This window comes from Orcinus orca, chromosome 6 (assembly GCF_937001465.1).
Source record: "Orcinus orca chromosome 6, mOrcOrc1.1, whole genome shotgun sequence".
NCBI lineage: Eukaryota > Metazoa > Chordata > Mammalia > Artiodactyla > Delphinidae > Orcinus > Orcinus orca.
In genome coordinates, this window is record NC_064564.1 from 109,043,604 (window position 1) to 109,071,598 (window position 27,995).

The window sequence follows — 27,995 nt, forward strand, 5'->3', positions numbered from 1 at the left end:
TGCATGTGCGCATGCGTGTGTGTGTGTGCGTGCGTGTGCGCGCGTGTGTGCGTGTGTGCATGCGTGTGTGTGTGTGTCCAGTTGGGGTTGGGGACGTGGCACAGCTGGGTGTAGGGTGGTATGGGTGGTATGCTGGTGGTATGGGTCCGCATCTGTGGAGGTAAAGCCGGCAGCTGCATGACGAGGATTTGGGCATCGGGTTCAGGAATTTGGACTTGGCCTGAGGGTAACTGGGAGTCGACAGTCTGGGATTTGGAAAAGTCCCTCTGGCAGCTGGTGTAGAACCCAGGAGCCTCCTGGGCGCCATTTGGGGAATTTGTGGGGGTGCATTCAGTTTTCATGAGTGGGGGCCCCACTGGCATTTAGTGGGTGGGCCCTGGATGCTGGCTGCCCTGCAACGTGCAGGACATTCCACACCATGGAGAAAGTTCCACGTGCCTTTTGACTTTTGAATGTCCTGCCAGACGTTCACATGAAGGAAAAACACTTGTGTCTGAGCCCAGAACCCAGGTCTGGCTTGCACAGAAATAAGAGCACTTTTGCATGAATGCTCTGAGCTTTAACATACACTGAATTTGCCAGAAATACAGCTTCCATGTAAATTGAAGGTAGATTGCTCTTTATTTTGTTCAGAACCTTACCCAGGGTTTCCACCATTTGGGAAAATTACCTACTTAATTTCAACAGTGCTTGTGGTATTTGAGTTGCCAATACTTCACTCTGCATAGGTCTGCATTTGGGGCTGTTGCATTCAGGGGGGTTCTATGAATAGATGCAAGCTTCTCATTATTTTATCATGTCTTCTAGTGTAGTCAATAAGAGTATTTACAACTTGAAAGACCTATCATCTTAAATTTAACCAACACTCATTCAGCTTGTAACATACGCCAGGCACTGTTCTAAATGCTTCGTGAATAATTACTCATTTAATCCTGATAACAACTCTATGCAGTAAAGCGCTGCATAGAGAAAACAAAAAACTTTTTGACTGGGGAGGTAACTGAGCACAGAGAAGTTAAGTAACTTACCTAAGGTCACACAGCTGGGAAGTAGAGAAGCCAGGATTTGAACCAGTGTCTGTGCACTTCACCGCTAGCCTACAATGGCTCGCTCTGATATTTCAGTCCGGGCATTGGGATCGTTTTCTGTTGGGGAATTGTATGCATACGCACGTCATTTCATTTCAGGGTAATAAGGAGTGATACAAGATATTTGTTACCAAGAGGGAGTTGAAACAGGGTTAAGAACCACAGGGAGAGGACTCGTGAGAGAGCTGGGTTGGTCAGGAAGTTCACCCGGGGAGGGTCGTTTGAGAAGGGTAGGGGGCTGGGAGCAGACCCAGACACACCCCAACATTCTGGGGGGAAAGCGAGCAAGGAACAGCCAGGCAGGTAGGAGGGAAGCCAGGGGAGAGGGTTCCCAGAAGGAGGGAGTGGATGACAGTGGAGAAGGAAGGCTTCGGAGAGACCCAGCCAGGTCAGGGCTGAAGGTGGCCCCGCAGCTGGCCACAGAGAGAACAGCATTACCTGAGCAGTGAGAGCTGAAGCAGCAGAGGGGCCTCCGCTGCAGCTGTAGTCAGCGGTGCACCCAGTGCAGGAGGAAAGAGCAGTGGGAGCCCTCCCTGCTCCTGCTGCCTCCCCCTCCCGGGGAAGGGAGCCGTGAGGAAGGCCAGAGGATCAGCAGGGCAGAGAGGGAAGAGGGTGGATCTGGCTGGGGAGCAGGGGACAGACAGAATAATCACACAGCCCCTGAGAAGGGAGATGCAGGACCCTGGTGGGGGCATCCAGGGCAGAGGTCACCTTGGAAGAGTCTGGAGGCTTCTCCTGAGTGGGAAGCAGCCCCGCGTCACCATCCCCTCCCCCACCATCCCCTCCCCCACCTGGGCCCTGCGGGCAGCAGCCCACTCATCACAGAACTCTGAGGCTGATACTGGTATTACCCCAATTTACAGATGGGGAAGCTAAGGTTCAGAAAAGTAAAGACAGACCAACAAAACCTTGCCTAAGGGCACAGAGCAGAATCAGGATTCAAATCAAGCAGGCATTACCAAACCACTAAACTTTACTGTCACATCTCCATAAGGCTGGTGGGCACCTGCCCCAGGACTGGGTGCCCTTGACCAGGGAGCAGGCAGCAAATAATTCCTGAGTTGAATGCAGCACAGTTAGTCAACCTACAGTCAGAGGCTGGGGAGGGAAAAGGGGTGGCATTGGGCAGCCCCCAGGTCGAATCCCACCCCTGCACTGATTAGCTGTGGGACCCTGAGCAGCCAATCTCACCTCCCCCAACCTCAGTTTCCTCATCTGTAAAATGGGGTCAATGCTGACCTTGCAGCGTCGTTGAGGAGGTAAGATGAGATTATGTTGGCTTCCTTTACCCTTCCTCAGCCCCACCCCCAGGTCGGGAGGATGGGGGAAGTGGACTCTCCTGAGGGACCATCTTCTCAGAGGGGCTGGCCCACTCTTACTGTCTCTTCTCCAGATCCAGGCCGGGAAGTGCGTCAGGATGATCGGCCCTGTCTAACCTCAGTCCTGCCTGCCGCCCACCTGACTCCCGGGCCCCTCCTTCCCGCTCACTTGTTTCCTCCTGCGGGTGCAGTTTAGTTCCCGCATCCCTCCCTCAGTGTCCTCATCGCTCGCCTGGGTGCCCCACAGACCTCGCAGGACACTCCCAGTTCTGGCCACAAGGTGGCGCGTGGCGGCTGCAGGACCCGGGCAGGGGGCAGGGGGCGGGGCTTGGAAAGAGAGCTCAGGCGCCCTTCTGACCTCGGAGCTCATTGTAAAAACGTGGGTGTTTGTGTCTGTGTATCCAGAGACCCAGGGGGCTGTGGGAGCCTCGTGGTCCTCCTGTTCTCCGCTTGGGGCTGCCTGGATCTCTGAGAAGCAGAATAAAGAGCACTTGCACTGCTGCTTAAACTCATCATCACCCCCATGTTACAGATGAGGAAAGTGACGCCCAGAAAAGGGATTCAGGTGCTGGAGTCACTCCCTAGTCAGTGGTGGAGCTGGGCTCAAACCTGGATCTATTCGGCTGATGAGACTGTGCTTTTCCCAACAGAGTGGCGAGGGGCCGCCACGTGGAGGGGGACGGGCTCCTGGTATATGTGAGAGGCAGGGAATTAAAGGTGATTTGGGAGTATGGGGAGCTCCAGAAACCAAGAAGCAACTCCTACCCCAGAAGGACCAAGACCGGAGGGTGGAGATGGAGCAGGGATGTGGACAAGGGGTCCACCCAGGCCTTTGGTGTCCTCTCTGAGCACTTCCCCAGCATTGGAGAACCAGCGCCACTGCCTATGCCCTGTGTGACGCCCACTCTTCCCTTCCTGGAAGTTCCACGGGCCATTGCCCATCCCTCAAGCTCAGCCTGGAGCTCCACCAATTTACTCGGTTCTGTCTCTCCAGACTGTGCCCTCGAGGTGTCAGGGACACATCCAGAGCCCAGCATAGGGCCTGGGTGGCCTGAGTCCACGGTCACTGAATTGTGCCAAACAGGCACAGGGGCCAGCTGCTCATTTCAGGAAGTCCTTTCAGCAAGGGGATTCTCCTTTCACTGGAGCTGAGGGCAGTGGAAGAATGGGCTGTTTTTTGATGTTGTAGTGCCTTTGAGATGACCTAGATTCCTGGGTCCAGGTCCCCGCAAGAACTCCTCCTCTCCACCCAAACAACATTTCCCTCTCCAGCCTGGGGCAAGCAAACATCAAGTGCAGCAGGAGACTGTAAGGTTAGACAACAGGAAGGACTTCCCAGCCAGTGGAGAGGGAAAGCTTGCTGCTTAGTTAGAGCTGCCAGTTCCCTAGAATGGGCTGCCTTGGATCCTTATGCGGTTTTTGGAGTTGTAAACAGCAAAGGCAGAAGATCTAGGCCAAAGGGGAGAAATAGAAAAGACTCAGTATGGCGGTTGAAGGGATGGTGAGGGTCGGGGGAGCCGGGGGCCTCATCCTGAGGGCGGGGGTGAGAGGGGCTGTGTGTGGCAGTGTGGGGCCCATGGGAGTGAAGAGGTGGGGTGGGACTGAGGGACACGGAGGTGAGGAGCGGCCAGGAGCTCGCAGTGGATTGAACGTGGGGAGTGGGGAGCGAGGCGTCAGCTGCAGGGGGTGCTGGAGGGGTGGGGGGGAGGCGGGATGCCTTCTCAGGTGGGCAGTCCTGGGAGGGAGCAGGCTGGGAGGAACAAGCTGAGTGGGAGGGGCTGGGGCTTCCAGCAGAGAGGAGGTGGGAGGGGAGCTTGGGCTGGGCTGGGGAGGGAGGCCTGGGCTAAGAGAAGGTGGGGGTGGGCAGGGTGGGATCACGGAGGAGTTGGGAGTAGCTGGTATCATCTAGTGAGAAGAACAGCCCCCAGAACAGAAATGTCTATGAGGAGGCTGAGGCAGCAGGACCTGAGAGGTGGGAGGAAAAGGCGGGGGGGAGGTCAGGAGGGAGAGAAGGGTGGGCCCTTGGACAAGGTCAGACACATGGGGGCCCCCAAGGCCTCATCTGGAGTCCGGAGCCCTGGGCTTGGGGAGCGGGCTGGGTCAGACCCCTCCTCTAGACCCTACTCAAGGTGGAGCCGCCTGGGAGGGCGGGGTGGGGAGGGGGAGGGGAGGGGAGGGGCAGGCGGGAGGGGCCGGGCCTCTGTCCACGGCATTAGTGCTGGTTGGAGGGAGACGGGGGTGTGGAGCCAGCCAGGCCGCCCGTTCCCACAGCCGCCGAGCAAAGCGCTGCCATGGCGCTGGCCCGGCCTGGGACCCGGGACCCCAGGCCCCCGGCCCCTCTCCTGCTGCTCCTGCTCGGGGGCTCTGCCCTCGCCCTCCCGGTCGGTGAGTTGGGGGCCGAGCCTTGGGGGACCCAGGGCAGCACCCCAGGCCGTGGGGTGTCCGTGTGGGTGCTGGGCCCGACTGCAGGGTGCAGGGAGGTGCGCATCTGGGGGCCACTGGAGCTTGCGTGGTCGCGGGGGACTTTGTGGGGGGACTGCCACCGGCCGGGGTCCGGGTAACGGGTGGGCCGTGTGTCTTGGAGGGGTGTTGGGCTGGGCTGTGCTGGCCTGTGAGGCCCGAGTCTGGGGGCTCTCATGTGAGCTGTGCGCAGGTTATGGGCTGTGGGCTGTAGGCACGTCTAAGCTGTGAGGCTGGGCAGCTGTCCCGCGCGAGCCAGGGGTTGTGTCTGAGGCTCTGTGCGTGTGGTGGGCTATATCCCAGCGCGAGTTGCGGGGTGCAACTTACTGAGTGGGTTGAACTGTGTCCTTGCTCTCGACACGGGGACGTGGGGTGGGGGCAGCAGACCCCAGCCCAGTGGATTGGGGTGGAGAAGAGGGAAGGAGACCCAGGGCTCCTGCCTGCATCCCCTCCGTTTGGTGATCACCCTGCCTGCACTGCGGGGCTGGGGGTGCTCTGGCGTCCCTGGGGAGTGGCTGGGCATCTGGGAACACATGTGTCCACCGCTGCCCCCTCCCCGCCCCCCAGCGTTCCCAGATCAAGCTGAAAGGGCTTCGTGAAGCCAGACCCCGTTCACCAAGAGGTTTTTGCTTTTGTCCAAGTGGATTCACGTGTGCGCCGGCCTGGAATTCTTCCTGGGGGGTCTGGGGGATGCTTTGTCTTGGTCACTATAGCTACGGGGCCAGGCCTGGGAAGTCCTGTGCAGGAGGGCGGCCTGGGCTCCGCTGCAGCGGGGGAGTCCCCACCTCCTCAGAGTCCCAGGATGTGGGTCCAACCTCTCAGGCCCCTCCCTGGGGCCTTCCTCAGCCTCTCGCTCGGCCCGGCTCACAAAACCTTCGTCTCCTCTCCGCAGGGCCCTTGTGGAGGACAAGGCCCCTGTTTTGCAAGGGAGGAAACTGAGGCTCAGGGAAGGATGGGGGCTTACAAGCTGGGCCCCTGAGGCAAACCAAAGAGGAGCTGGGGGCCTGCTCTCTGCACAAGGGGCATGAAATCCTGGTCTGTCCTCTACCGTACAGTGCACACACACAGACACGTGCACGCACAGATCGCACAAATGCACCTGCACACACACACGTGCACTGCCCCCACACCAGCACAGTGGTGTGGCACGTACAAGGGCACACAGGCACGTGTAGACCCGCCACACATGCACTCGAGCACACACACCTAGCTGTACGTGACACGTGCCTGCACACAGGTGTGCACTCACACTCAGATGTACCTTCACGTGAACCTTGTGGCAAAGTGGACACTAAGTAGATGCATGCTACCGAAGGGAGCGGACGCTGACATACACACTCACCCGCACACAGCCCTGCTGGGATTCCCAGGACCAGCCTTTCCCCCTGCAATTTTGGCACAGGGAGCCCCCTCCCTGGGGATCCCTGAAAGCTGGGGTGCGGTGCTATGGGTATGAACATTTCTGGATGCCAGGACCCAAGCCCTGACTGCCAGGAGGAGATGGGCCAGGGATGATGTCACTTGAAAAGTAATTTCCATTCCAGAGGGGATGGGGGTTCTGGATGCCCTGGGCCCCTGGCTCTGCCGCCCACCCCTGCCAGGCCCTGAGCGGGGCCCCTCCCTCCTGGACCTACTCTGCCACAAAGTCCCGGCTGGTTGCTAGGAGAGCGCCAAGCATCTTGGAGCACAATGGGGCACATCGGGGCTCTCACATCCTTCCCGGCTGCCTGCACACCAGGGAGCCCAGCTGACAAAGGGGCAGCAAGTCCAGCCCCCAAGTCCGGCCCCTCCTCCAGCCAGAGCTGGGTGGGGGCTTGCAGGACAGAGGCAGGGAGCAGGGAGCCACACACAAATGCTCTAACGTCAGGATTTGTTGGATAGTCGGTGTTTGCCCCAAGTAAAGATCTGTTGGCAAGTGAACAACACCATCAGCCTGTACGTGCTGCTCCTGGACTAACATGATCGAATTTAATTCTCACAACAGCCCTGTGAAGTCGACTCTGATACCCCCAGCTTACAGAGGAGGAAAGCGAGGCCCAGAGAGGGTCAGTAACTTGCCCAGAGTCACAGCTTGTGTGTGGCAGGGCCAGGATTTCACAGGCGCCTATGGGACTAGTCTTATGTAAAGTCACATCTCCTCTCTGTGCTTCTGTCTAAAGGGGGCAAACCAGCTCACTCTGAGGGCTGCTACAAGAATCCGATAAGAAAATGCAGCAGTTCTCCAACTTAGGTTTGGCATGGAATCCCGTTTCAAAGGAAATTTTAGAAAGGAGCCGGAAGCCACTAATAGTTAAAAGTGGCCTGCTGGGGTGGCAGGCCTGGGAACCCATCTGCCCGGTCTCACGCCCATTCCAGGAAGCGCCTCCTTGGCCCCAGCCCTCTGAGACCATGGTCTGGAAACACTGGAATTTGCCAACGCCAGGCAAAGGGTAGGCAGTGGATCCGCGACAGCTATTGTGGGGGTTACCAAAATTATGTCTTTTAACCTCAGGTGATAAACATTTTTGTAAAAGACTATTCCAAACTCTGCTGCCTTATTAGAGGCATTTAGCCCTTTCCCGATGGCTCTACCTCAGCTGTGCTGCACCGTTATGCAGTCCTCCCCTTGGGGCCTCGTGCTATTAGATGGGCAGTTTTTTCCCTATGCCAGAAGCACATCTTATGGGATCTTGGGTGGCTTCTCAGATGTATTCTCTTTTTTGCCTTGTCAAGATGAGAAGCTTTACAAAACCCACCCTCAGCAAACACTTCTCATTAGTCGTTGGCGGTTCTCATTAGGCCTGTTACAAGTGCAAATAAAGTTGGAGTAACTAGGCACGGAGTGAAGCCTGAAGCACCGTGCAGTTGCTAGCAGCTGGATCTGGATAGACAGGGAAGACTGCCCGCTCTGCCCAGGCTGATATTGGAACCTTCACTCCCAGGCAAGCCTTCCGAGACTCTTTCAGTGCCTGGGGGAGGCTGGGCTAGAATGCTCTAAAATGACAATACATGGGTGGCAATTTAGAGTTTGCAAAGTGGGAATTTCACATGCATTGGGAGATGTGGACTTCACAGAAGTCTGGAAATGATCTGCTTCTTCGTTTTTTGAGGAATGATCCTGGGCAAGTTTATCAACCTGAGTTAGAGAAACAGTTTTCTTACTGGCACCCACCTTTTCCAGTTTGAATCAAACGCAATAATGTAATAATAGATGCAAGATGTGTAGCACAGCTACACGTGCACTCACGAAATGGTTCCTGTTATTATAATCCTGTCCTTTCCATGAAGAAAATTCTCTTCCCGGAGGTGGGTTCTGGGCCTTCCCAGGGCAGGGCAGCAGGTCCAAGGGGAGGGGCGGGTGTCCGTTAATCCTTCCCCCGCCAGGTCGTCCCAGGCAGCCTGAGAGGTCAGGAGGGATTTGTAAAGATAAGCACAGGCCCCTCGTCACCCTGGCAACAGGCCACGCCCCTCCAGCCAGGCTGGGAAGGCCCCTTCTCCATCCCGCCATCCTCACCTCTCCTCCCCTCAGCCCCGGGCTCGCTCCCTGGAGGCAGAGAGCCCAAGGTCAGTGCTTGTTCCCAGGCCTCAACGTGCAAAGGAGTCCCCAGGGAGCATGCTGCAATGCAGATTCTTGGGCCCCAGGCCCAAGCATTCTGCATCTCTGGGTCTGGAGTGGGGCCCAGGAATCCGTATCCTTTATATAGGTCCTGGGGTGATTCTGGAACCCCCAGAGTGGAGGCTCTGGAGCAGTGAGACCTGGGTTTGGATTCCAGCCCCTCCTAGGGAACTGTGAAGTCGCTTATCTCTGAGCCTCACTTTCCTCAAGTGTACAAAATGAATGATAGCTCTATCCACCCCCTAAGGTAACTGTGAAGACAGAGATTACACAAGAGAGACGGCTGTGCCTCACATGCAGGCTTCTGGCACCACTGCAGGCCTCCTAGGGCAGACAGCTCCCTCCCTCTCTGCCTGCAGGAACTCCTTCCTCCAGTGGGGCTGGGCTCGGCCTCCCGGGGCTCCGTCATACAGGGTCATGGCCCACCTGCTCCCACAGTGCTGTCCCCACAAGTGCTGCCTCCTCAGCCTGCTCTGAATCAGGGGCAAAGCTCCAGACTGGGGTAGGGTCCCTTGGGCCACACAGATGAGGGGTGGCGCTTGCTGGGATTAAACGAAGGGCCTGTTGGCATAGGACCCAACAGCCAGGGCCCTTCAAGTGGGAGCTGGGACCACTGTGCTGCTCCTCCTGAGTGTGCTGGGTCCAGGGACCCCGACTGTAATGGCCAGAGCCCTCGCTGAAGGCTCGCTGGTGCCAGGGCTTCACTCACGTTCCCTCAGTGGCCCCTCACAACACTCACAAGGCGGGCATGTTCACACCCCAGATACAAGCCGGGTCTGATGCCCAAACCTGTGTCCTTTCCCAAGGAAGCCTGATCCACTCACCCCCATCAGAGCATCTCCCCCTCCCAATCAGACCATCTTCCCACCCACATCGGACTATTTAGCCCCGGAGGACCAGGCTCTACACTGATCCGCCACCATGGCTCAGGGTGGGAAGAAGAAAGACAAGCTGCCCGTAAGCCCCTCAGACAGGCCCAGATGGCCCCTGCCCTCACTAATGAGACCAGGCTCGGGGGAGGGGAGCTTTGGGCAGAGAGGGTCTGTGGAGCCCAGAGCCCTAGAAGGTTATCTTGGCCTGACAGTGTTTCAGACCCTCTGTCCCCTTGCCACACACCTGGCCCTGGGTGGGTGCTTGCCCCTACCCCCTCTTGGTGAGAATCTTGGAGAGCGAGCCCATGTTGAGCTGTACCAGGTGCTTTGGGAGCTGGGCGGTGGGGCTGACAGCTGGGCTCTCTCCCTGGGTCCATCGGTCGGTCGGTACCTGTGTCTCCCTGTCCCCCATCCTGCTTGGCCCTGGCTGGCAAGGGTGGGGGCTGGCCGGTGGACAGCCCTGCCTGGTGGAATGTGGATGACGCCTGAGAGGCTGTCGAGCCTTATCTGGGTGGGGGGGGGGGGGCCTTCGCTGGGTGGGGGAGGGGAGGCACAGGGCCCGAAGCTGTTCCGGGGCCTGGTTAGTGTCTGGTTGACAACCTGGGTGGGGGAGGGGCGCCTCTGGGAGCCCCAGGTCCGACCGAGGTGCCTCCTGGCGGGCGGCTCCCGTTCCTCCATCACTTACTGAGTTCCTACCCCGAGTGGGCACTTGACTGCCGTCCCTGAGGCTCTCAATCCTTCCGTATCCTACGAGGCACGTACTATTATTAACCCTCTTCAGATTGGGGAACGAAGGCTCAGTAGGAGAAATGACTTGCCCAAGGTCTCATAGCTTGTTGGCCGAGTGGGGATTTGAACCCAGGGCTGTGCCGGCATGACACTGACAGGCTCTTAGCAAGGGAGGGTGGGAGGGAGGCGGGCTCCAGATCAGGAGGTGACCCTCTAAGTGAGGGAGCTCTGCCTTGTGGAGATGTCGCAGTGGCTGGAGCCGGGAGTTCAGCCGGCTGGTCTCAATACCTTCCCTGAACCCTGTGACCCCGGCCAGTCTGGCCACTCACACTTGCTGATGGCGGCGGATACTGTGAGGGCCAGGGATCCTCTGAGAAGTTCCCAGGCCAGCAGGGCCAGGAGGGGAGGAGGGGTGGAGGGGGGAGAGGGGCCTTTGAAGTCCTCCATCTCCAGTTTCACGCAGGGATGGAGTTACCAGACCCCCAGCGGGAGCAGTGGAGTGGGCAGTGGGAGGAGACACCCTCCTGGGAGGGAGTAGGCCGGGGATCCCCTCCCCAGGTGGGGCTGGAGCACACGGACAGACCCTGAGGGCTAAGTCAGCACGAACTTGCTGTGTGACCTCAGGCAAGTCCTCACTTTCACTCTGGAGCCTGGATCCGCTCTCTTGTAAAATGGGCCTGAAAGGGCCTGCTTCCGAGGGGCGCTGCGGGGCTGCACTGACACCGTGGAGCGAAAAGCTCACAGGGTTAGTGGGCGTCTGCTCACTAATCCTGCCCGGGGAGCCAGGCATCCCGGGTCCTATTTCCCTGCTATGGAGGCATCCCCGAAACCATTCCCAGTTCTGGGTGCAGATGCGTGCAGCCTGCTGGCACCTGGTGTGTAGAGCCCCTGGCGCTCCCTGCATCCTCCTGAGTACTGACGGAGCCCTGCTGCTGACTCTGGGGTCTGGGGATGAGCCTGGGTGTGGGGAGGGGAGTGTCCTGGTAGCCCCCGTCCACCCTGCCCAGCCAGTTTCCTCTCTCTACAGGAACGGCGCCTTCGGACCCCCCGGGTGCCTGTGCCTCAGACCCATGTGCTCCAGGGACCGAGTGCCAGGCTACAGAGAATGGTGGCTATACCTGTGGGCCCCTGGAGCCCCGGGGCTGTGCCAGTCAGCCATGCCACCACGGCGCTCTGTGTGTGCCCCAGGCTCCAGACCCCAGTGGCTTCCGCTGCTACTGCGTGCCCGGATTCCAGGGCCCACGCTGTGAGCTGGACATCGATGAGTGTGCGTCCCGGCCCTGCCACCACGGGGCCACCTGCCACAACCTGGCCGATCGCTACGAGTGCCACTGCCCCCTCGGCTTCGCAGGTAACGGCCCCAGCTCTTCCCAGAGGCGTGTGTAACGTCGACCCCATCAGCAGCTCAGAGTTGTCAAATCACGAATTCAGCTTTGACCTTAGAGGAGAGACACCCCCAGGCACCCTGGCAGCTCTAGGGTGTGCCCACTCTTGGTCATGCTGCGGAATTAATGCTTCTCGGGCTAACCTGAGAGTGTGATGAGCGAGCGCTGGCACGGCGCCTGGCACACTACAGACACTGGACAAATGTTACTTCAGTCTCTTGTAGGGTTCAGGTGGTGCTGGTAGTGGAGACACCCCTCAGGCATCTCTGGGACTAGAGTGTAGATGTGCCTGGCTTGGCTTTAACGAGGACACATCTAGACAGTACTTCTAGCATCGACTCACTCCAGACCCATCAGGCTGTAGCACAGACATCCTCTGGTGGCTCGTCTGATGGTTCTGGAGCGTGATACCCCGGTATGGTTCAGGTTGTCATGTGGACCCTCTCCCCTGGGGGCGGGAGCCCCCAGAGTTCCTGCATAGAGACACTGGTGGACTTGCTCAAATTGTAACGTAGATGTACCCCCAGGGATCTCTGCTGTCTTGAGGGGGACAGTTCCCTCCTCCAGAGTATGGCCCTGTCCCAGTCCCATCCACCCTCCAAGGCGAGAGCATCCTGGAGCAACTGCCTGGAAGTCAGGAAGGAGGGCGCAGCTAGGGACAGGTCTGGGAGCGAGGCGAGGTCTAGGGCAGCTGGGAGCCTGCAGTGTGGACACTCCAGGTTCTATTCAACCCTGAATTCAGATGACTCTCTCTGAGGGCAGAGGGCAGTTTGAGGTCACCTCAGAGTAAAAGGTACAGACTTGGGGCTGGGCTCCGGGAGAGGGGGCATAGAGTGGAGAGATGGATCTCAGCACACAGATGAAAATGAACTTTGGAAACAGGTTCCATGTACCTGTCTCATCATTTGAGAGTTCGGGTGTCTGGATAGATTAGTTGTGGATGTGTGAGTAGGTCACGTAAAGGCCTCTGTGTCTGCCAGTATCCACAGGTGTCTGGGATCCCTGAATGCGTTTGTGGGAAAGTCTGTGTGTGGGTGCCAGCAGGTGTGTGCGTGCCCAGATGTGCGGTGCTCAGACGCTTTGGGTAATGCTTTCTGGGTGAGTTGTGGATGTGAGTGGGGGCAGCGTCTGCTGTGATTCATTTCCTCCTCCTTCCCTTCCTAGCCAGGCGGGGGAGGTTGGGATTCCAGGCGGCCTGGGCCTGGCTCCCCCTGGCACAGAGGGTGGGAGTGGGGCTGGGTCACAGGAAGGAGGGCCCCTGTTTTGTGCTCACTGAGCCAGGAAGGGGGGAAGGTTCCAGCTGGAGCCAGCTGGGTCCCCAGACCCCCACGACCAATCCCACTTAGGGGGTAGAGGCAGGGCCACTGGAGTGTACAATGACAAGCGGGCTCCACGATGAGCTCGGGCAGTACATTTCCAAACCCTGAGATCCTCCATCTCCCTTCATCTCCACAGCCCCTCCCCTGAGAGCCTCCCAACCGTCTTGGTTTTACCCAGGACTGAGAGGGTTCCCAAGACACAGGACTTCCAGTTGTAAAAGCAAGACAGTGCAGGGAAAGCCTGAAGGAGTTGGCTACCTTGGTCCAGCATCTCCCACCGGGTATGCCCCTCCTTGCTGGGGTCCCTCCTTACACCCTCCACAAAAAGCCAGCAGAGCGAAATGTAGAGAGGACTATATATCAGCTGCTTAAAACTTTTAGGATAAGCTCGGATTGTGTTACCTGGCCCCCAAGGCCTGACACTCCCCACTCCTGCCCCACCTCCTAAACTCTCCCCTTTGCTCCCCGACCCTCCATGCACCCCTGCCCTAGGGCATCATGCCCCTGCCCCAAGCAGGTCTTCACCAATAGTCTCTCTGGAGAGACTTAGAGTCTCTCTGGAATCCAACTGCTCACACAGCCCCCTATCCTAGTCCAGCGAATGCCCCCTCATCCTTCAAGTCTCTTCTTCCAAGAAGCCTTCCCTGACTCTCAATACCCCAGGCTAAGACCCTGCCTCTTGCTGTCACAGGACCTAGCACGTACCCACTGTTGAGCTTATCAAAAGTAAAAATCAGTCCTCATTTACGTAATATTGACCTAATCCCCGTCTCCTGGGCTAGACTGGTATGAGCTCAAGGGGGCAGGGATGTCTGTGTTGTTTCAACCCCACTGTTATTTTTGGCGCAAGAAACACCTGCTCTGGATGAATGGAACAACGGATTCTCTCTTTGGATCCTGACGTTCCGCTTCTGGTCAGTCTGGAGCAGGTTTCGGGTCAGCCTGGCTCGGCCTCATTCGCTCTCCCTCTGGGCGGCCATCTCTCTGTCTGTCTCGGTTCCTGTCCAGGCGTGACCTGCGAGGCGGAGGTGGACGAGTGTGCCTCAGCGCCCTGCCTGCACGGGGGCTCGTGCTTGGACGGCTTGGGCTCCTACCGCTGCGTGTGCGCGCCGGGCTTCGGGGGCGCCAGCTGCCAGCTGGACCTGGACGAGTGCCAGAGCCAGCCGTGCGTGCACGGGGGCGTATGCCACGACCTGGTCAACGGGTGAGCGGGCGGCCGGGTGCCCTCAAGCGGTGAGGCTGCGCGATGGGCGGCGGGGTGGGGGGCGCGATGGAGATAGGGGGAGCTGGAGGTTCGGGCGCGTGCTCAGCTCCGGTTGCGCGCCCCCCTGCAGGTTCCGGTGCGACTGCGCGGACACGGGCTACGAGGGCGCGCGCTGCGAGCAGGAGGTGCTGGAGTGCGCGTCGGCGCCCTGCGCGAACAACGCGTCCTGCCTCGAGGGCCTCGGGAGCTTCCGCTGCCTCTGCTGGCCAGGTGTGTGTGTGCGCGTGCGCGAGAGCGTTTGCGCGTGAGCGCCCGCACGCCCAGGGGGGCGGGGGCTCAGGCCGAGGAGGACTGCCCTGGGACAACCTGGCGGTGCGCACACACCCTGAGCGGACTAAGCCCGGTGTGTGCCTGTGACTGCAACTTCTCTGAGCCTCAGTTTCCTGATCTGCTAAACAGGGCTAATCACAGCACCTGCTCCTGGGCTGTTCTGAGGAGAGTAAAAACGTGTAGCGCCCATCAAGCCTTGGTGCAGGGCCCCGCACGCGCAGAGTGCTCAGTAATGCTAGTAATAATAGTAACACGATGCCGATGCTGGTGAAGCCTGCGCTGGTCATTCCTACCCCCTCAGTGTGTCCCTCCCTCGGAATATCCGTGACCATATCTGAGCTGTTGTCCCCGCCTGGCCCTGGGCCGGCCTGGCAGCAGTGGAGGGGTGCTGCTTGGTGACCCCCTGTGACCTGACGCCCACCTGTGTGTGTCCCCAGGCTACAGCGGCGAGCGGTGCGAGGTGGATGAGGATGAATGTGCAGTGGGCCCCTGTCAGCACGGCGGCCAGTGCCTGCAGCGCTCCGACCCAACCCTCTATGGGGGCATCCAGGCCGCCTTCCCAGGAGCCTTCAGCTTCCGCCATGCTGCTGGCTTCCTGTGCCGCTGCCCTCTGGGCTTTGAGGGTGAGCCCCCTTCCAGGGAAGCAGGTCTGTAGTGTCCAGATGCGCGGGAGGGATGCCGAAGCTGGGTTCAAGCACCTCTCTCTGGCCTCAGTCTCCCTAGCTATAAGATGGGCCCTTTCCAGTTCCAGTCTGGCTCTGAGGGAGCTGTGGGAACCACAGCTGGGCTTCTTGCAGGGGACGACTGCAGTGTGGACGTGGACGAGTGTGCCTCACGGCCATGCCTCAGTGGAGGCCTCTGCCAGGACCTGCCCAATGGCTTCCAGTGCCACTGTTCAGATGGCTACACAGGTGCCTGGGGTGCGGTGGGCACTGGGGCAGGGCAAGGTCAGATGCGGTGGACCTGGGGCGAGAAGGTTCCTTCTGGCTGATGTGTGGAGGCTGGATTGATGGGGTCAAGAACATTAGGGAGGAGGTGGGTGTAGTGGCCAGGTGACAGGTAAGAGGACTGAGCTGGGACCTGGGCTTTGGAGGTGGGAGTGGGGGGAAAACCTTCTGGAGTGGAGGTTGAGAAATATTTGTGAGGGGCACGCTACAGGCCCTGAGGGTTTTTCCAGGTGTGAGTGGGAGGTGTCAGGGATGCTGGCCGAGTTTCTGCCCTGGGTGACACTGAGTAGAGGATGGTGAGCTCAGCCTTGTCCATACTGAGTCTGAGTGCCTGTGGAGCACCTACAGGGAGGAGCCTGGGTGGGGGCTGGTGATCTGGGGTCTGTGGCCCAGGAGTGGGGCCTGAGACTGGGGGTCCTGCAGCTGGAGTCTCAGGCAGCCAAGGTTATCCAGGAGAAAGTGTGGAGTGTTGGGCAGAGAGAGCCCTAGACACCTGACATCAAAGGGCTGGGTAGAGGCCGAGGGGCCTGCAGGGAGGACAGGGCAATTCGGCCAGGACAGAGGAGGTAAAAACCGTGGGTGTGTGTGTGGTTGGGTGTGTGGTGGAGGGAGTGTGCTGGGGGTGTGTGTGGTGGAGGTGGAGGAAGTGTGGTGGGGGGGTGTGGTGGAGTTGGAGGGAGTGTGGTGGGGGGTGTGTAGTGGAGGTGGAGGGAGTATGGTGGGGGGGGTGTGGTGGAGGTGGAGGGAGTGTGGAGGGGGGTGTGGTGGAGGTGGGGGGGTGTGGTGGAGGGAGTGTGGTGGGGGGTGTGTGGTGTGTGGTGGAGTGTGGTGGGGGTGTGTGGTGGAGGTGGGGGGAGTGTGGTGGAGGGAGTATGGTGGGGGGGTGTGGTGGAGGTGGAGGGAGTGTGGTGGTGGGGTGTGTGGTGGAGGGGGGTGTGGTGGAGGTGGGGGTGTGTGGTGGAGGGAGTGTGGTGGGGGGTGTGTGGTGGAGGTGGAGGGAGTGTGGTGGGGGGTGTGTGGTGGAGGTGGGGGGAGTGTGGTGGACGGCGGGGGCTGTTACGGAAAGCTGTGGGCAGTGTCTGGAGAAGGATGATTGACCTTTGGAGAGCTGGGCACACCTTTGGGGTGTGCTGGGCAGGAGCTGGGCCTGCAGAAAGCCTTTCCCTGCCTTGGGTACAGAGGATGCGGAGACACACAGACACCCTTCCCTGCGGATACTGATGAACCGAGGACCTCCTCACACAGCACGGAGTGTCCCTGCCCCCTCTGGAATGCCTGTGACGCTTCCCCCACACCCGCCCGCATTCCTGCTCCAACAAGCTGCCTCCTCTCCCTGGCACGGCTGCTGGGCACAGGCTCCCCTGCCTGGGGGAAGGAGGTGGTGATCACCACCGTCCCTTCCACTCTCACCCCCCAAAGGTGCTGGGGGCTCGGCATCCCACTTCTGGGTGGCCAAAACCTCTGGGCACCCTGAAAACCCATCTCCTGCCCCATGGGCTGAGGTTCCTTGAGTCCTTGCCCACTCCCAGGCACAGTGCCCCAGAAACAGTGGCCTCGTGGGTGCCTGGCACACACTGGGCCCACTGCAGCATGCCCTGCATCTGAAGAGTATTCTCTGCATTGTTTTCCTCCTCACCAAAGCCCCACAAGGTGGGGTTCTAAATCCCCATCTTACAGATGAAGTCATAGAGGCTTTAGAGAGGGCGTGTCATCCCCCCAGGTTCGACAGTGTTAGCGGGAGCCCAGCTCCTCCCCAAGCTGAGCTCAGCTGATGGGTGGCAGGGAGGTCAGACCTCTGAGGTCAAGGACCCGGAGGGGGAACCCCGGCTGTGGGGCTGGTCCGCCCCCATCCTCCCTTGGGGTTGTGCTGGGCGTGGGGGAGGCCAGTGCCTGGCATTCCTGAGCCAGCTTGGAAGGAGGCGGCTGGCCAGGCGGGGAGCTCTGCTCCCCAGCCTTGGTGCCTGCCCACCACTCTCAGCCTGTCTGTGGGGAAATGCAATGGGGCTGCGGGCTCTGCGGACCTTCCTGGGGGTGTTGTGGCTCCTGGCAGGTATGCAGGGCTGGGGCCTTGGGCAGGGGGAGGTGGGACTGGCCATCCCCAGAAGGAGGCGGTGGTGTTTGTGGGCTGACTGGGGCCAGGATTCAAATCCTGGCGGCTTCTCTGGGCTTGGGTTCCCCTGGCTGGGTTACATGGGCAGGGCTGGCCTCAGTGGTCTTGTGGAGGCTCTGGCTGAGCAGGGGTTGGGCTGTAGCCTCTTGACCCACGCTGGGGCCAGAGCACCTGGCATGGGAGCCCCTGGAGGGGAGGGTGACCTCACAGCCAGTGCCAGGGCCCTAGGGCAGAGGGACGGGGGTGGGGGGTTAGAACCAGGGGCTACTCGAGTGCCATAGATGCATACATCCATCCCCACTCCCTCCTCTATTTCATCTCTCTGTCCACAAAGGCCATGCCAAGTCCTTTTCTGGGCACCAATGACATATCCAGGCCCCTGGAGGAGATCTCAGCTGAGTAAACAGACATTTTCAATACTGGGTTCTGGGGAGCTGTGCCTGGGAGTGGGCAAGGAGCTGGGAGTGACACAGCAGCTTGGAGTTGGGAGTCAGAGAAAGCCTTCTAGGGTACTGGCCATGTGAAGCTGGGCTTTGCTGGATGAGTCGGAGTTTGAAAGGCAGGATTAGGGAGAAGGAGGCATTCCAGAGAGAGCGCTATGAGCAAAGCCCCAGAGGCAGGACTTCCCAGGAAACGTTTGGAGGAACAGGCAGCTCAAGGTTTGCAGGGAGCAGGGTTGACATATGAACTCCTGGTAGGACCCAGGCCACGAGGAATCTCAAGTGCCAGGGTGAGTGATCGGACCTTAAGTAGCAGAGGAACCTGGCCAGGTGATGCTTTAGAAAGAGATCTCTGGCTACTTGTAGAGATGGATGGTGGAGGCTGGTGAACTAGAGGACACTAGACTATGGCCTAGAGAGCTGGTGAGGCAGGGGAGGTGAGGGGGGAGGAAAGGGGGCATTGGGGAGTATTTAGGGGATTGAATCGACTCACAAGATATGGTAAAGGAAGGAGTACCTTGGATTCCAGCCTCTGGGGACTTCCGGGGACCTTGAGAAATCCTTTGGCAATTGGGAATGGGTTTGGTTGATAGATACTGAGGTCCCCGTCCCAAGAGGCAGCTAAGCTCTGGGTCAAGACTGTGCTTTTGGCCTTGGGTGCTGAGCCCTGGCCTGGTCTCTCCTGAAGGCCTGACATGTCAGGAAGATGTGGACGAATGCCTGTCGGAGCCCTGCCTCCATGGCGGGACCTGCGAAGACACCGTGGCGGGCTACATCTGCTGGTGCCCAGAGGCCTGGGGTGGCCGTGACTGTTCCGTGCAGCTCGCTGGCTGCCAAGGCCACACGTGTCCGCTGGCCGCCACCTGCATCCCCACCTTCCAGTCAGGGGTCCACAGTTATGCTTGCCGCTGCCCACCTGGTACCCACGGACCTTTCTGTGGCCAGAATACCACCTTCTCCGTTGTGGCTGGGAACCCTGTGCGGGCTTCGGTGCCAGCTGGTGGCTCCCTGAGTCTGGCACTGAGGTTTCGTACTACGATACCTGCTGGTGCTCTGGCCGCTCGCTCTGACACTCAGGGCAGCTTGGAGCTGGCGCTGGTGGAGACCACGCTTCAGGCCACACTCTGGAGTCACGGCAACAATGTGTGCCTCCTGAGGCTGCTGGACCTGCCCCTAAACGACGGCCACTGGCACCGAGTGGAGGTGACGCTCCGCTTCGGGGTCCTGGAGATGCGGCTCTGGCACGAGGGCTGCCCTGCCCACCTCTGTGTGGCCTCCAGCCCTGTGGCCCCGCCTCCTACGGCTTCCCCGGCCCCGATGCCTGCTGGGTTCTGCTCCACGCAGCTGGGTGGTGTGGCCTTTACGGGCTGCCTCCAGGACGTGCACGTGGACGGGCACCTCCTGCTGCCTGAGGATCTCGGCGAGAATGTCCTCCTGGGCTGCGGGCGCCAGGAGCAGTGTCAGCCTCCGCCTTGTGCCCACGCAGGGGTCTGCGTGGACCTGTGGACGCACTTCCGTTGTGACTGCCCCCGGCCCTATAGCGGTCCCACATGTGCTGATGGTGAGGAACGAGCCAGGTGGGCCCCAGGGCAGGGGCTGTGCCTGCCCTCAGCCCACAGGCCTCATGCCCGGCACCCTCTCTCCCTGCAGAGGTTCCTGCTGCCACCTTTGGCTTGGGGGGCACCCTGAGCTCTGCCTCCTTCTTGCTCGACCAGCTGCCAGGCCCCAACCTCACCATGTCCTTCCTCCTCCGCACCCGGGAACGTGCTGGCCTTCTGCTCCAACTTGCCAACGATTCAGTAGCTGGCCTGACAGTGTTCCTGCGTGAGGGCCAGATCCGGGCTGAGGTGCTGGGCAGTCCTGCCCTGGTGCTTCCCGGGCGCTGGGATGATGGGCTCCGCCACCTGGTGACGCTCAGCTTTGGGCCTGATCAGCTGCAGGGCTTGGGGCAGCAGGTGCACGTGGGCGGGAGGCTCCTGCCTGCTGACGCCCAGCCCTGGGGTGGGCCCTTCCGAGGCTGCATTCAGGACCTGCGACTCAACAGCCTCCACCTCCCCTTCTTTCCACCGTTGCTGGAGAACTCCAGCCTGCCCAGTGTGTCGGGCAGCAGGCGGTCCTGGAACCTCACCATGGGCTGTGTCTCCGAGGACACGTGCAGTGTGAGTGCCACGGGGAAAGGGTGGGTCCTTTTTCCGGGATCCACCCTGCTTCGCTGGAGGTTAGCATGTCCTTCTACTGGTCAGGTCGGCACCAGGAGGTAGAGTGCCCACCCAAGGTCCCAGTGCTGGAGAGAGACAGAGCAGGGTTCACTTTCATCTCCTCTCTGGCCAGCTGCTCTTGCCCTATGGTAGTCTCCATACCTCTCCTCTCAGTCCTAATCTGAGACAGACAGCCTGACCCAGGCAGAGGGCTGCCCAAGCCTTTCTGTGGGAGTTGCTTGGGGCACAGGGACACCCAGGTTCATGAACAAAGCACCAACCAGCTCTAGGATTGGAATAGCCTGGGTGTGAACTCTGGCTCCTCTATTTACTGGCTAGGTGACTCAGCAAGTGATTTCTCCTCTCTGAGCCTCAGTTTCCTCATCTGTAAAATGGGAACGCTAGTTACTTTTCTATTTGTTTGTGAGGAGGTAATGTATCTGTACTAGGTGCTCAATGAAGAACCACTGCAAGGATGGTTATGGTGGGGCGATGCTAGCCCCAGGCCTGAGCCAGTCCCTGCCCTGATTCTCCTGCAGCCTCAGCCCTGTCTCAATGGTGGGACTTGCCTTGTCTCCTGGAATGACTTCCACTGCACCTGCCCTGTTAACTTCACTGGGCCCACATGTGCCCAGCAGCTGTGGTGTCCTGGCCAGCCCTGTCTCCCGCCTGCCACCTGTGAGGAGGTCCCTGATGGCTTTGTCTGTGAGTGCCTGCCCTGGAAGGCCCATATGCTGGGTGCTGGACACCAAGCTGGGTTAGATCCCACCCCTGCCTTCAGGACTCAGAGACAGTGGACCAGGATGCCAACAGCCCCAGCCCAGTGTGGTTGGGCCACCGCATCCAGAAGGACAGGCTTTTTGGAGGAAGAGAGCACTTGCTAGGTTTTCAAGGGCAAATAAGACTCTGACCGGGCACAGGGAAGGACATTTCAGGAAGGGGGCAAAGCACACGCAAAGGCATGAGGTTTATAAGAACTGAAACACAAGTAGAGGTATCAGCGTTGCTAGGGTCCTTGAATGCTAGGCCAGGCAGCTTGGGACTTTTTGCCAAGGGCAATGGGGAGCCATGGGAGGACCAGCAGGAGAAGGCCATGGTCAGCAGTTTTAAAAGATGACTGTGTTATAATATTAAAATGATTGCAGTGAAGAGTGAGCCACGGTGATGACACAGGGCCACTTCACTAAGGAGAGAAGGAGGCAGATTTTCCAAGGTGTTATTATTGCCTGGTCTGTGACCTGGAGGGCAGGGTGGGCACAGTAGGGTAGGTCTCCCCAGCCCGGAGCTGGTTCTTTGGAGGTAGAGAGTTATGAGGTGGGGGGAACAGTTTCTGGGATTAGATGATAGGTGGGTGTGTGTGCCCCCGCCCCCAGACCGCGGGGGTGGGGGGAACGGGGGCGGCAGGCGGGTCCCCGCATCACCCAGGTGTGCTTGGGCTGGGCTGGGTACCGATAGGCCGTCCTCTGACTCTCTCTCTCCCTGCAGGTGTGGCTGAGGCCACGTTCCGCGAGGGACCCCCGGCGGAATTCAGCGGGCACAACGCGTCATCCGGGCGCGCGCTCAGCGGCCTCTCTCTGGCCTTCCGCACGCGCGACCCCGAGGCCGGGCTGTTGCGCGCCGCGGGCGCCCCCGACACCGTCTGGCTGGCCGTGCGCAACGGCTCGCTGGCGGCCGGCGTGCGCAGTGGCCCCGGCCTGCCCGGCGCGGTGCTGCCGGCGCCCGGGCCGCGCGTGGCCGACGGCGCCTGGCACCGCGTGCGCCTGGCCATGGAGCGCCCCGCGGCCTCCGCGTCGCGCTGGCTGCTGTGGCTGGACGGCGCGGCGACGCCCGTGGCGCTGCGGGGCCTGGCCAGCGACCTGGACTTCCTGCGCGGCCCGGGCGGCGCGCGCGTCCTGCTGGCCGAGAACTTCACGGGCTGCCTGGGCCGCGTGGCGCTCGGCGGCCTCCCGCTGCCCCTAGCAGGCCCGCGGCCCGACGCGGCCCCCGGCTCCCGGGAGCCCTTCTCGGCCTGGCCCGGCGCGCCGGTTCCGCGCCTCGGCTGCCGCGGTGCGCCCGTGTGTGTCCCCTCGCCCTGCCTGCACGGCGGCGTCTGCCGCGACCTCTTCGACGCCTTCGCCTGCGCCTGCGGCCTGGGCTGGGAGGGTCCGCGCTGCGAGGCCCGCGCCGACCCGTGTCGCTCAGCGCCCTGTGCCCGCGGCCGCTGCCACACGCGCCCAGACGGCCGCTTCGAGTGCCGCTGCCCGCCTGGCTTCGCGGGCCCGCGCTGCCGGTGCGCACGGCCAGCCGGGGGCGGCCTGGGTCCGAAGGGTCCGGCGTTTACGGGGCAGGGGTGGGGATCCCGGGGGCGGGGGTTGGGTCAGACTAGTCCGGAAGCCCGGGTGCGGATGCGCTGGTTCCGTGGGCCAGCCACGTCCCTTCTCTGAGCCACCGCTTTGTTATCTGTAACTTGGGAACAGCAGCCCCCTAGAGTTGCCAGAAAAAATACAGGACACCCGGGTAAATTTGAATTTGAGATAACGCTGCCGTCTGGCAGTCGGGGTGGGGGAACCACGAGCTAGTGTCGGAAGAAAGCCTAGAGGCTCTCCTGCCGAGCTGCCCACCACGGATGCCCTCCTTCGTCAGTCCCGTGGGACGGGGCCAGGCAGAGATGGTCCGAGTCTTGACCGCTTCCCTTATTCAGTCTGGCCATGACTCCCCACTCCTTTCGGAGCCAAGCTTACGGAGTGGTATCTGGCAGAGGCCTGAATCCCCCTCTCTACGCAAAGAATGTCAGGCCCAAGCTCTATGTCTAGAAGGCTGCTCTTGCCCCGGGAGACTACTTACATTTCATCAGCTCCTCGGAGGACTCAGCCTCGAAGGGTTCAGCCCGATGTTGTACACCTTGGTGGGGGTAGGGCTGGAGTCACAGAGTGGCAGCCCTATGTCCCACCCCTTCCACCCTAGACACGGCTTCCAGGACTGACGGCAGGGTCTCCAGGAGGTGGCTCTTAATTCCTTGGATGACAATGCAGAGGCTCAGGTCACCTGAGTGACCCGCGGGCGGGGGGTGGGCCAGGTCCTGGGTGTCCTGTCCCCAGGCCAGCCTCTGTGCTTTCTCAGGTTGCCTGTCCTGCCAGAGGAGTGCAGCCTGAATGTCACCTGCCTCGACGGTGGCCCGTGTGAGGGTGGGCCCCAGGGTGCCAACTGCAGCTGCCAGGAGAGCTTTGCTGGCCAGAGGTGGGTCTGGGGTCCAGGGGCCTGGGAGGCGGGCTGCTGAGTGTGCAGAGTCGGGCAGGGCGGGCCTCTGGACCCCCTCCAGCCAGGGCAGGTGAAGTGGGGTGTGGATCCCTGCTCACCTTCTCAGCCCTCACTGTCGTCACAGTGCCAGACAGTGCACCTCTCTTGCTTGAATTCTTTCCCTCTGGGGCTTCCAAGACCATCCTGGGTTATGCAGACACCTGCTGGGAAGTAGTTGCCTGGTGGTGTTTCTTAGAGCTCCGTGCTCAGCCCACCTCCCACTCCTCCACCTGGGGAGACTGTAAAAATGCAGGTTCTGGGCCCGCTCCAGACAGAGTCAGCATCCCTGGGCAGGTGGCTTTACACAGGCTCCCCCCGTGCTTCTGGTGGAGTGACAGTCATTCTGTCATGAATGCTGGGGTGAAGGGGCGTGGTAGGTGATGGAGATCGCTTTCAGCATCAGTCACCTGGCAGGGCCCAGCCAGGTAGGGACAGTGCTGGGGACAGTGGATGAATGAGCTTTGATGCCGGTGTGTGTAGGGGGTGGGGGAGGGTTTGAGGAAGCAAAGGAGCTGGGGGAACAAGAGGCAGCCTGGGAGGGAGCAGCTCTCTCAGCCCCACCCTTGTCCCTGCCTCCCAGGTGTCAGATCCCCTGTGAAGCCAACCCCTGCTTGAATGGCGGCACCTGCCGGACAGCTGGTGGGGTCTATGAATGTATCTGCAGTGCAAGCTTCTCAGGCCAGTTCTGCGAAGTGGTGGTGAGTGATGCCCGAGGGGGTGGGTGCCCTGTTTTGGACTTTAGTGAGATGATGTTACGGGGGAGCGTATACAGCACCTGTGGAGCTGTTCCTGGGCCAGGCCTGTCATGGGGTCGGGGGGGAGGAGGGAAAGGAGACTCAGGCCGCTTCCACACTCCCACACAGGAGGGGCCCCCAGCATCCCTCTGGGGGCTGCAGTGAAACAGCTGGGCTTTGCCAAGTCTGATCTGGGCCAGGATTCAGGGCCCACGGGATATTGGAATTCTGGGATTTACGTTGGTGAATACGAGAGCCTGTAATCTCTGGTGGTTTCTGAGCCAGGATTCATTCTAGAGTAGGAAGATGTGGGGAGCCCGGGATTCTGAGCCAGAGAAGGCTTGGGAAGGCTTGGCTGCCGTGAAGGCAGCCCCTGACCCCAGGGAAGCTCAGCTGAGGAGGGGTCCGAATAGATGGGGGCCAGCCGGAAGCTTGAGCTTGAACCTCCCTCTGGCCCCCTCCCCACTAAGGGGCAGAACAGACTCTGCAGGCCCAGCGGGAAGTGAGCCCAGAGTGGGCGCAGCAGCGAGGGACGAAGCCTGGGGAGGAGCCTTGATCTCCACAGGCTTCTGGCGGCCTGGGTCATAAACCCCAAACCTCTCTGCTTCTGGGGAATGTTTCCTTTCAAGTTGAACTTTACAGCCGCTGGCACACATCCCCCCCCACCCCCACCCTCCCTCCGTCCCCCGCCACCCTCCTCCTAGGGAGGAAATGGCTTTACAGCTCCTCCTGAAGTGCCCAGGGCCGGAGCCTGGGGAGAGCCCATTCAGGACTGGGATGAATTTTTCTCTACAGTCTTGGGCACCTTCTTCAGGGCTGGGGGCTGAGACTTGGGACCCAGGTCACAGTGGGCTGATAAGTCTCATGGGACAGAGGGAGGGCCGGTGAATCTGAGGCCCTGGGCCTCTGCCCCCGAAGTCGGTGATCCTGGAGCTTCAGAACTCCAGGTCTGTAGAATCTTTGATGGGGGCATCCCGGTGTCTGTGACGAGCCAGAGAGGTGGTTTCCTGGGCCCCCAGAGCCTGGTCTGAGTCTCCGGGGTGGGGGTGGGGGTGGATTCTGAGCTCGCCAGCAGCCAGGTCGGCCTGCTGCAGCTCATGCCCTGCACGGGCCCCCTGGCTGGGGAGCCTCTCCTGCTACTGCCTGAGATGCCTCCCACTTGGGGGTTGAGCATGGTCTCCACAGACACTTAAAAACCCAGACTGCCCTTTGGGTTCGGGAGGGATCAGGTCCCATCACTTCAGATTGGGTGTTTATTGAGAGAGGCAGGGTGGCAGGGCTGGGCACTGAGGCCCACCTTGGCCAGTTGAAGGAAGGACCTTTGGCTGGAATTTGAGACTGAAGAATGGTGGTGTGAGCTGGGCATGGGCATGGCGTTGGGGGAGAACAGAGGGCAGTGCCAGTCCCGGCTTGACACCCACTAGTCATGTGTCTGGGGGGATCTGGGCAAAGCCTCTGTTTCCTCCTCTAGTATTTATCGAGTGCCTACTGAGCAGGCTCTGCTGTGCGTTTTGGGATACATGGGTAAACAAAATAAACCAAAGATTCCTGTCCTCACAGAAGAAAGGGGGTGTCCTCACTTCCGCTTCATCAGATCATTGTAAGGTTTACATGAAATCCCACACACGGTGCTCAGCTCCTAGTAGGCATTCAATAAATGTGTTTTCTCTCCTCCTAGCCAGAACCCCTTTGCTGTACAGGAATCCCCTTGTGGTGCCTCTAATAGGTAGCTCCCAGGCACTCGCTTGCATACCTCTGGGGCCAAGTCTCTCACTACCTCCCAGGGAAGCCTCTGCCCAGCGATGCTTTTTCCTCTCCTCTGAAGGAACTGGGGGGTCTCCCCGCCTCCATGGTCTTAGGCGTGTTACTGCATCTCTTCCAGAAGGGCCTATCGCTGCCGCTGCCGTTCCCGCTGCTGGAGGTGGCAGTGCCTGCGGCCTGCGCCTGCCTCCTCCTCCTCCTCTTGGGGCTCCTCTCAGGGATCCTGGCGGCCAGAAAGCGCCGCCAGTCAGAGGGCACCTACAGCCCGAGCCAGCAGGAGGTGGCCGGAGCCCGGCTGGAGATGGACAGTGTCCTCAAGGTGCCACCCGAGGAGAGACTCATCTAGGCCCACCTGGCTGTGGCTCCAGCACCTGTGAGGTCCTCGCCTTCTACCTGGAGACCGAAGGAGGCCACTTTCGGGAGCCTCCCAGGCCTCGGGGAGCTGCTGCCGGGCCCAGGATACCTGCTGGGGAAGTGGCCCCCTGCCCCGTCCTGGACTGAGGGGAAGGGGCGCGCTCGGGGAAGCAGAGAGAGGCCTGGCGAGGTTGTGGACATTCTCCATCCAACCGCCCGGTCTTAACCTTGGCAGGCACACGGCTGTGCCGGGAGGAGCACCTGCGGGTGCACACGACGTGTTCAGGAGTGTGTGTGAGTGTGCGCGCGTGCACGTGTGTTTGTACCTGGGCCTGTTGATCTGCAGATACCAGTGTGAGTGTTACGGATGGGGCTCACGGGCACGTCCACGTCTTTGCTGTTTGTGCACGTGACTGTGTAGTGAGTGCAGGTGACCCCGCGGAGGGGCAGCTGGGCAGTGGAGACCACCTTCTCAGCCCCGGGGCAGGGGCAGCCCAGGGCCACGAGTTCTCCTGGAGGCCAGGCCAGGGCTTGCCCAAGGACCAAAGCCCCAGCTCCGGCAACTTCTCCCACCTCCAGAGGCTGCCCCGGCCCTGGAGGCAGCTGGAAATCAGTGGGGTGGGGGGCATGAGCCAGAGGTTAATGTGTGAGCTCCTGGCTCCCCAAACAAGTGCTCCCTGAGGCAGGTCTGTCTCTGCCCTCTGCAGCAGCCAGGCACCCGCTGGGATGCAGGACTGAGGGGTAGACCTGCAGGAGCAGGGGGGCGGGGGAGGGTGTCTGGCCACTGCAGCCTTCCTCCTGCAGGCCTGTCACTTACAGAATGAGGAAAGCAGCCCTTGCCTACCTCACGGGGCTGCTGTGAGGATGGGCAGGGCAACAGTGGGGAAGGAGCTCTGGAATTCGTTAAAGTCCAGTCCGCTGTGAGGGCTGCCCGGGTCATCCCAAGGTGTCGGGAAGGGAGAGGGTGAGAGCGGGGAAGGGGCCTCCCTGAGGGGTAGCAAGGGGGCCAGAGGGCGATGATGACAGAGGAGCAACCCTCCCTGCCCACCTTGTGGTTCTCCAGCCCCTCCGGCATCAGCGCTCTCCTCTCCAGGCTGCCTGGCGAGTCCGCTCTTTCACCTGCAGACCAGTCACCTCTCTAATGGCCGCTGGGAGGACTCGAGGAGGGCCTCGCAGGGAGCCCTCAGGGTTGTTTGCTGAGGCAGGTGCTTGGCAAATGCTGGCACTGTCTCTGGGTCGGGGCTGGTCCTGCGGACAGACACAGATGAAGGCAAGAACTGGCCGCTTTGCTTCCAGTCCCTTCCGTGGTGATGCCATCACACTTGGATCTCTGATCTCTGAGGGGCACTTGCCTGAGGGCCTGGCCTCTGAGCTTCAGAGTCCCTTGGTCCCTGACCTGGAGATGTGCCCTTTGGTCCTTCCCATTTCCCAGGCCAGCACCCCCTGTGCCAAGGCCAGGAGACCCCTTTCCACTTCTCGACTGGAGGTGGACTTTACCCATCTCCCCTAGGGGCCTCAGCCAGCTTCCAGAGGCACAGGAGTCAAATGTGAGGTGGAGGCATGTGGTGATGGAGGCAAGGGAAGGGGTGAGCGGGCTGAGACTGGGATGGGAAGGGCCCTGAACACCAGGTTACGGGGCTTGCTTGGTCCTTATCCTGTAGGAGGTGGGACCACCTTTTCCCCCAACTTTCTCCCTGACTCTTGGAAAAGTGGGGGAGAAAACATCTGGTAGCAACAACTTAGCCCCAGCTGGTGCCTTGGTTAGTTTATTAAGTCAGAGATTTGGCAAACCTGTGTTCTTGCAGACTCCTAAGACACGACATTCTGGGTGGAACCCCAATATATAAAAGCTGGGCTGTTCTTTTTCGTCCTTC

General features: G+C 60.4%; 1 protein-coding gene and 1 long non-coding RNA gene across 2 annotated transcripts; one reads left to right on the forward strand and one right to left on the reverse strand.

The window, feature by feature from the left end:
* Positions 1-52: 52 nt before the first annotated feature.
* On the reverse strand, positions 53-13,776 carry LOC125964833 (uncharacterized). The gene is made up of 3 exons (XR_007478106.1): positions 13,624-13,776; positions 8,094-8,245; positions 53-1,145 (listed from the first exon to the last, which is right to left on the reverse strand). It is a non-coding gene; the product is annotated as an uncharacterized LOC125964833 (long non-coding RNA).
* CRB2 (crumbs cell polarity complex component 2) lies at positions 4,648-27,987 on the forward strand. Its single transcript, XM_004269243.3, has 13 exons — positions 4,648-4,792; positions 11,091-11,414; positions 13,776-13,971; positions 14,102-14,241; positions 14,739-14,924; positions 15,099-15,212; positions 18,487-19,359; positions 19,449-19,957; positions 20,536-20,701; positions 21,482-22,265; positions 23,096-23,212; positions 23,853-23,970; positions 25,889-27,987. Exons 1-13 carry the CDS (start codon positions 4,699-4,701, stop codon positions 26,111-26,113), a joined length of 3,846 nt encoding a protein of 1,281 aa, XP_004269291.1. The 5' UTR covers positions 4,648-4,698; the 3' UTR covers positions 26,114-27,987.
* The last annotated feature ends 8 nt before the right edge of the window (positions 27,988-27,995 follow it).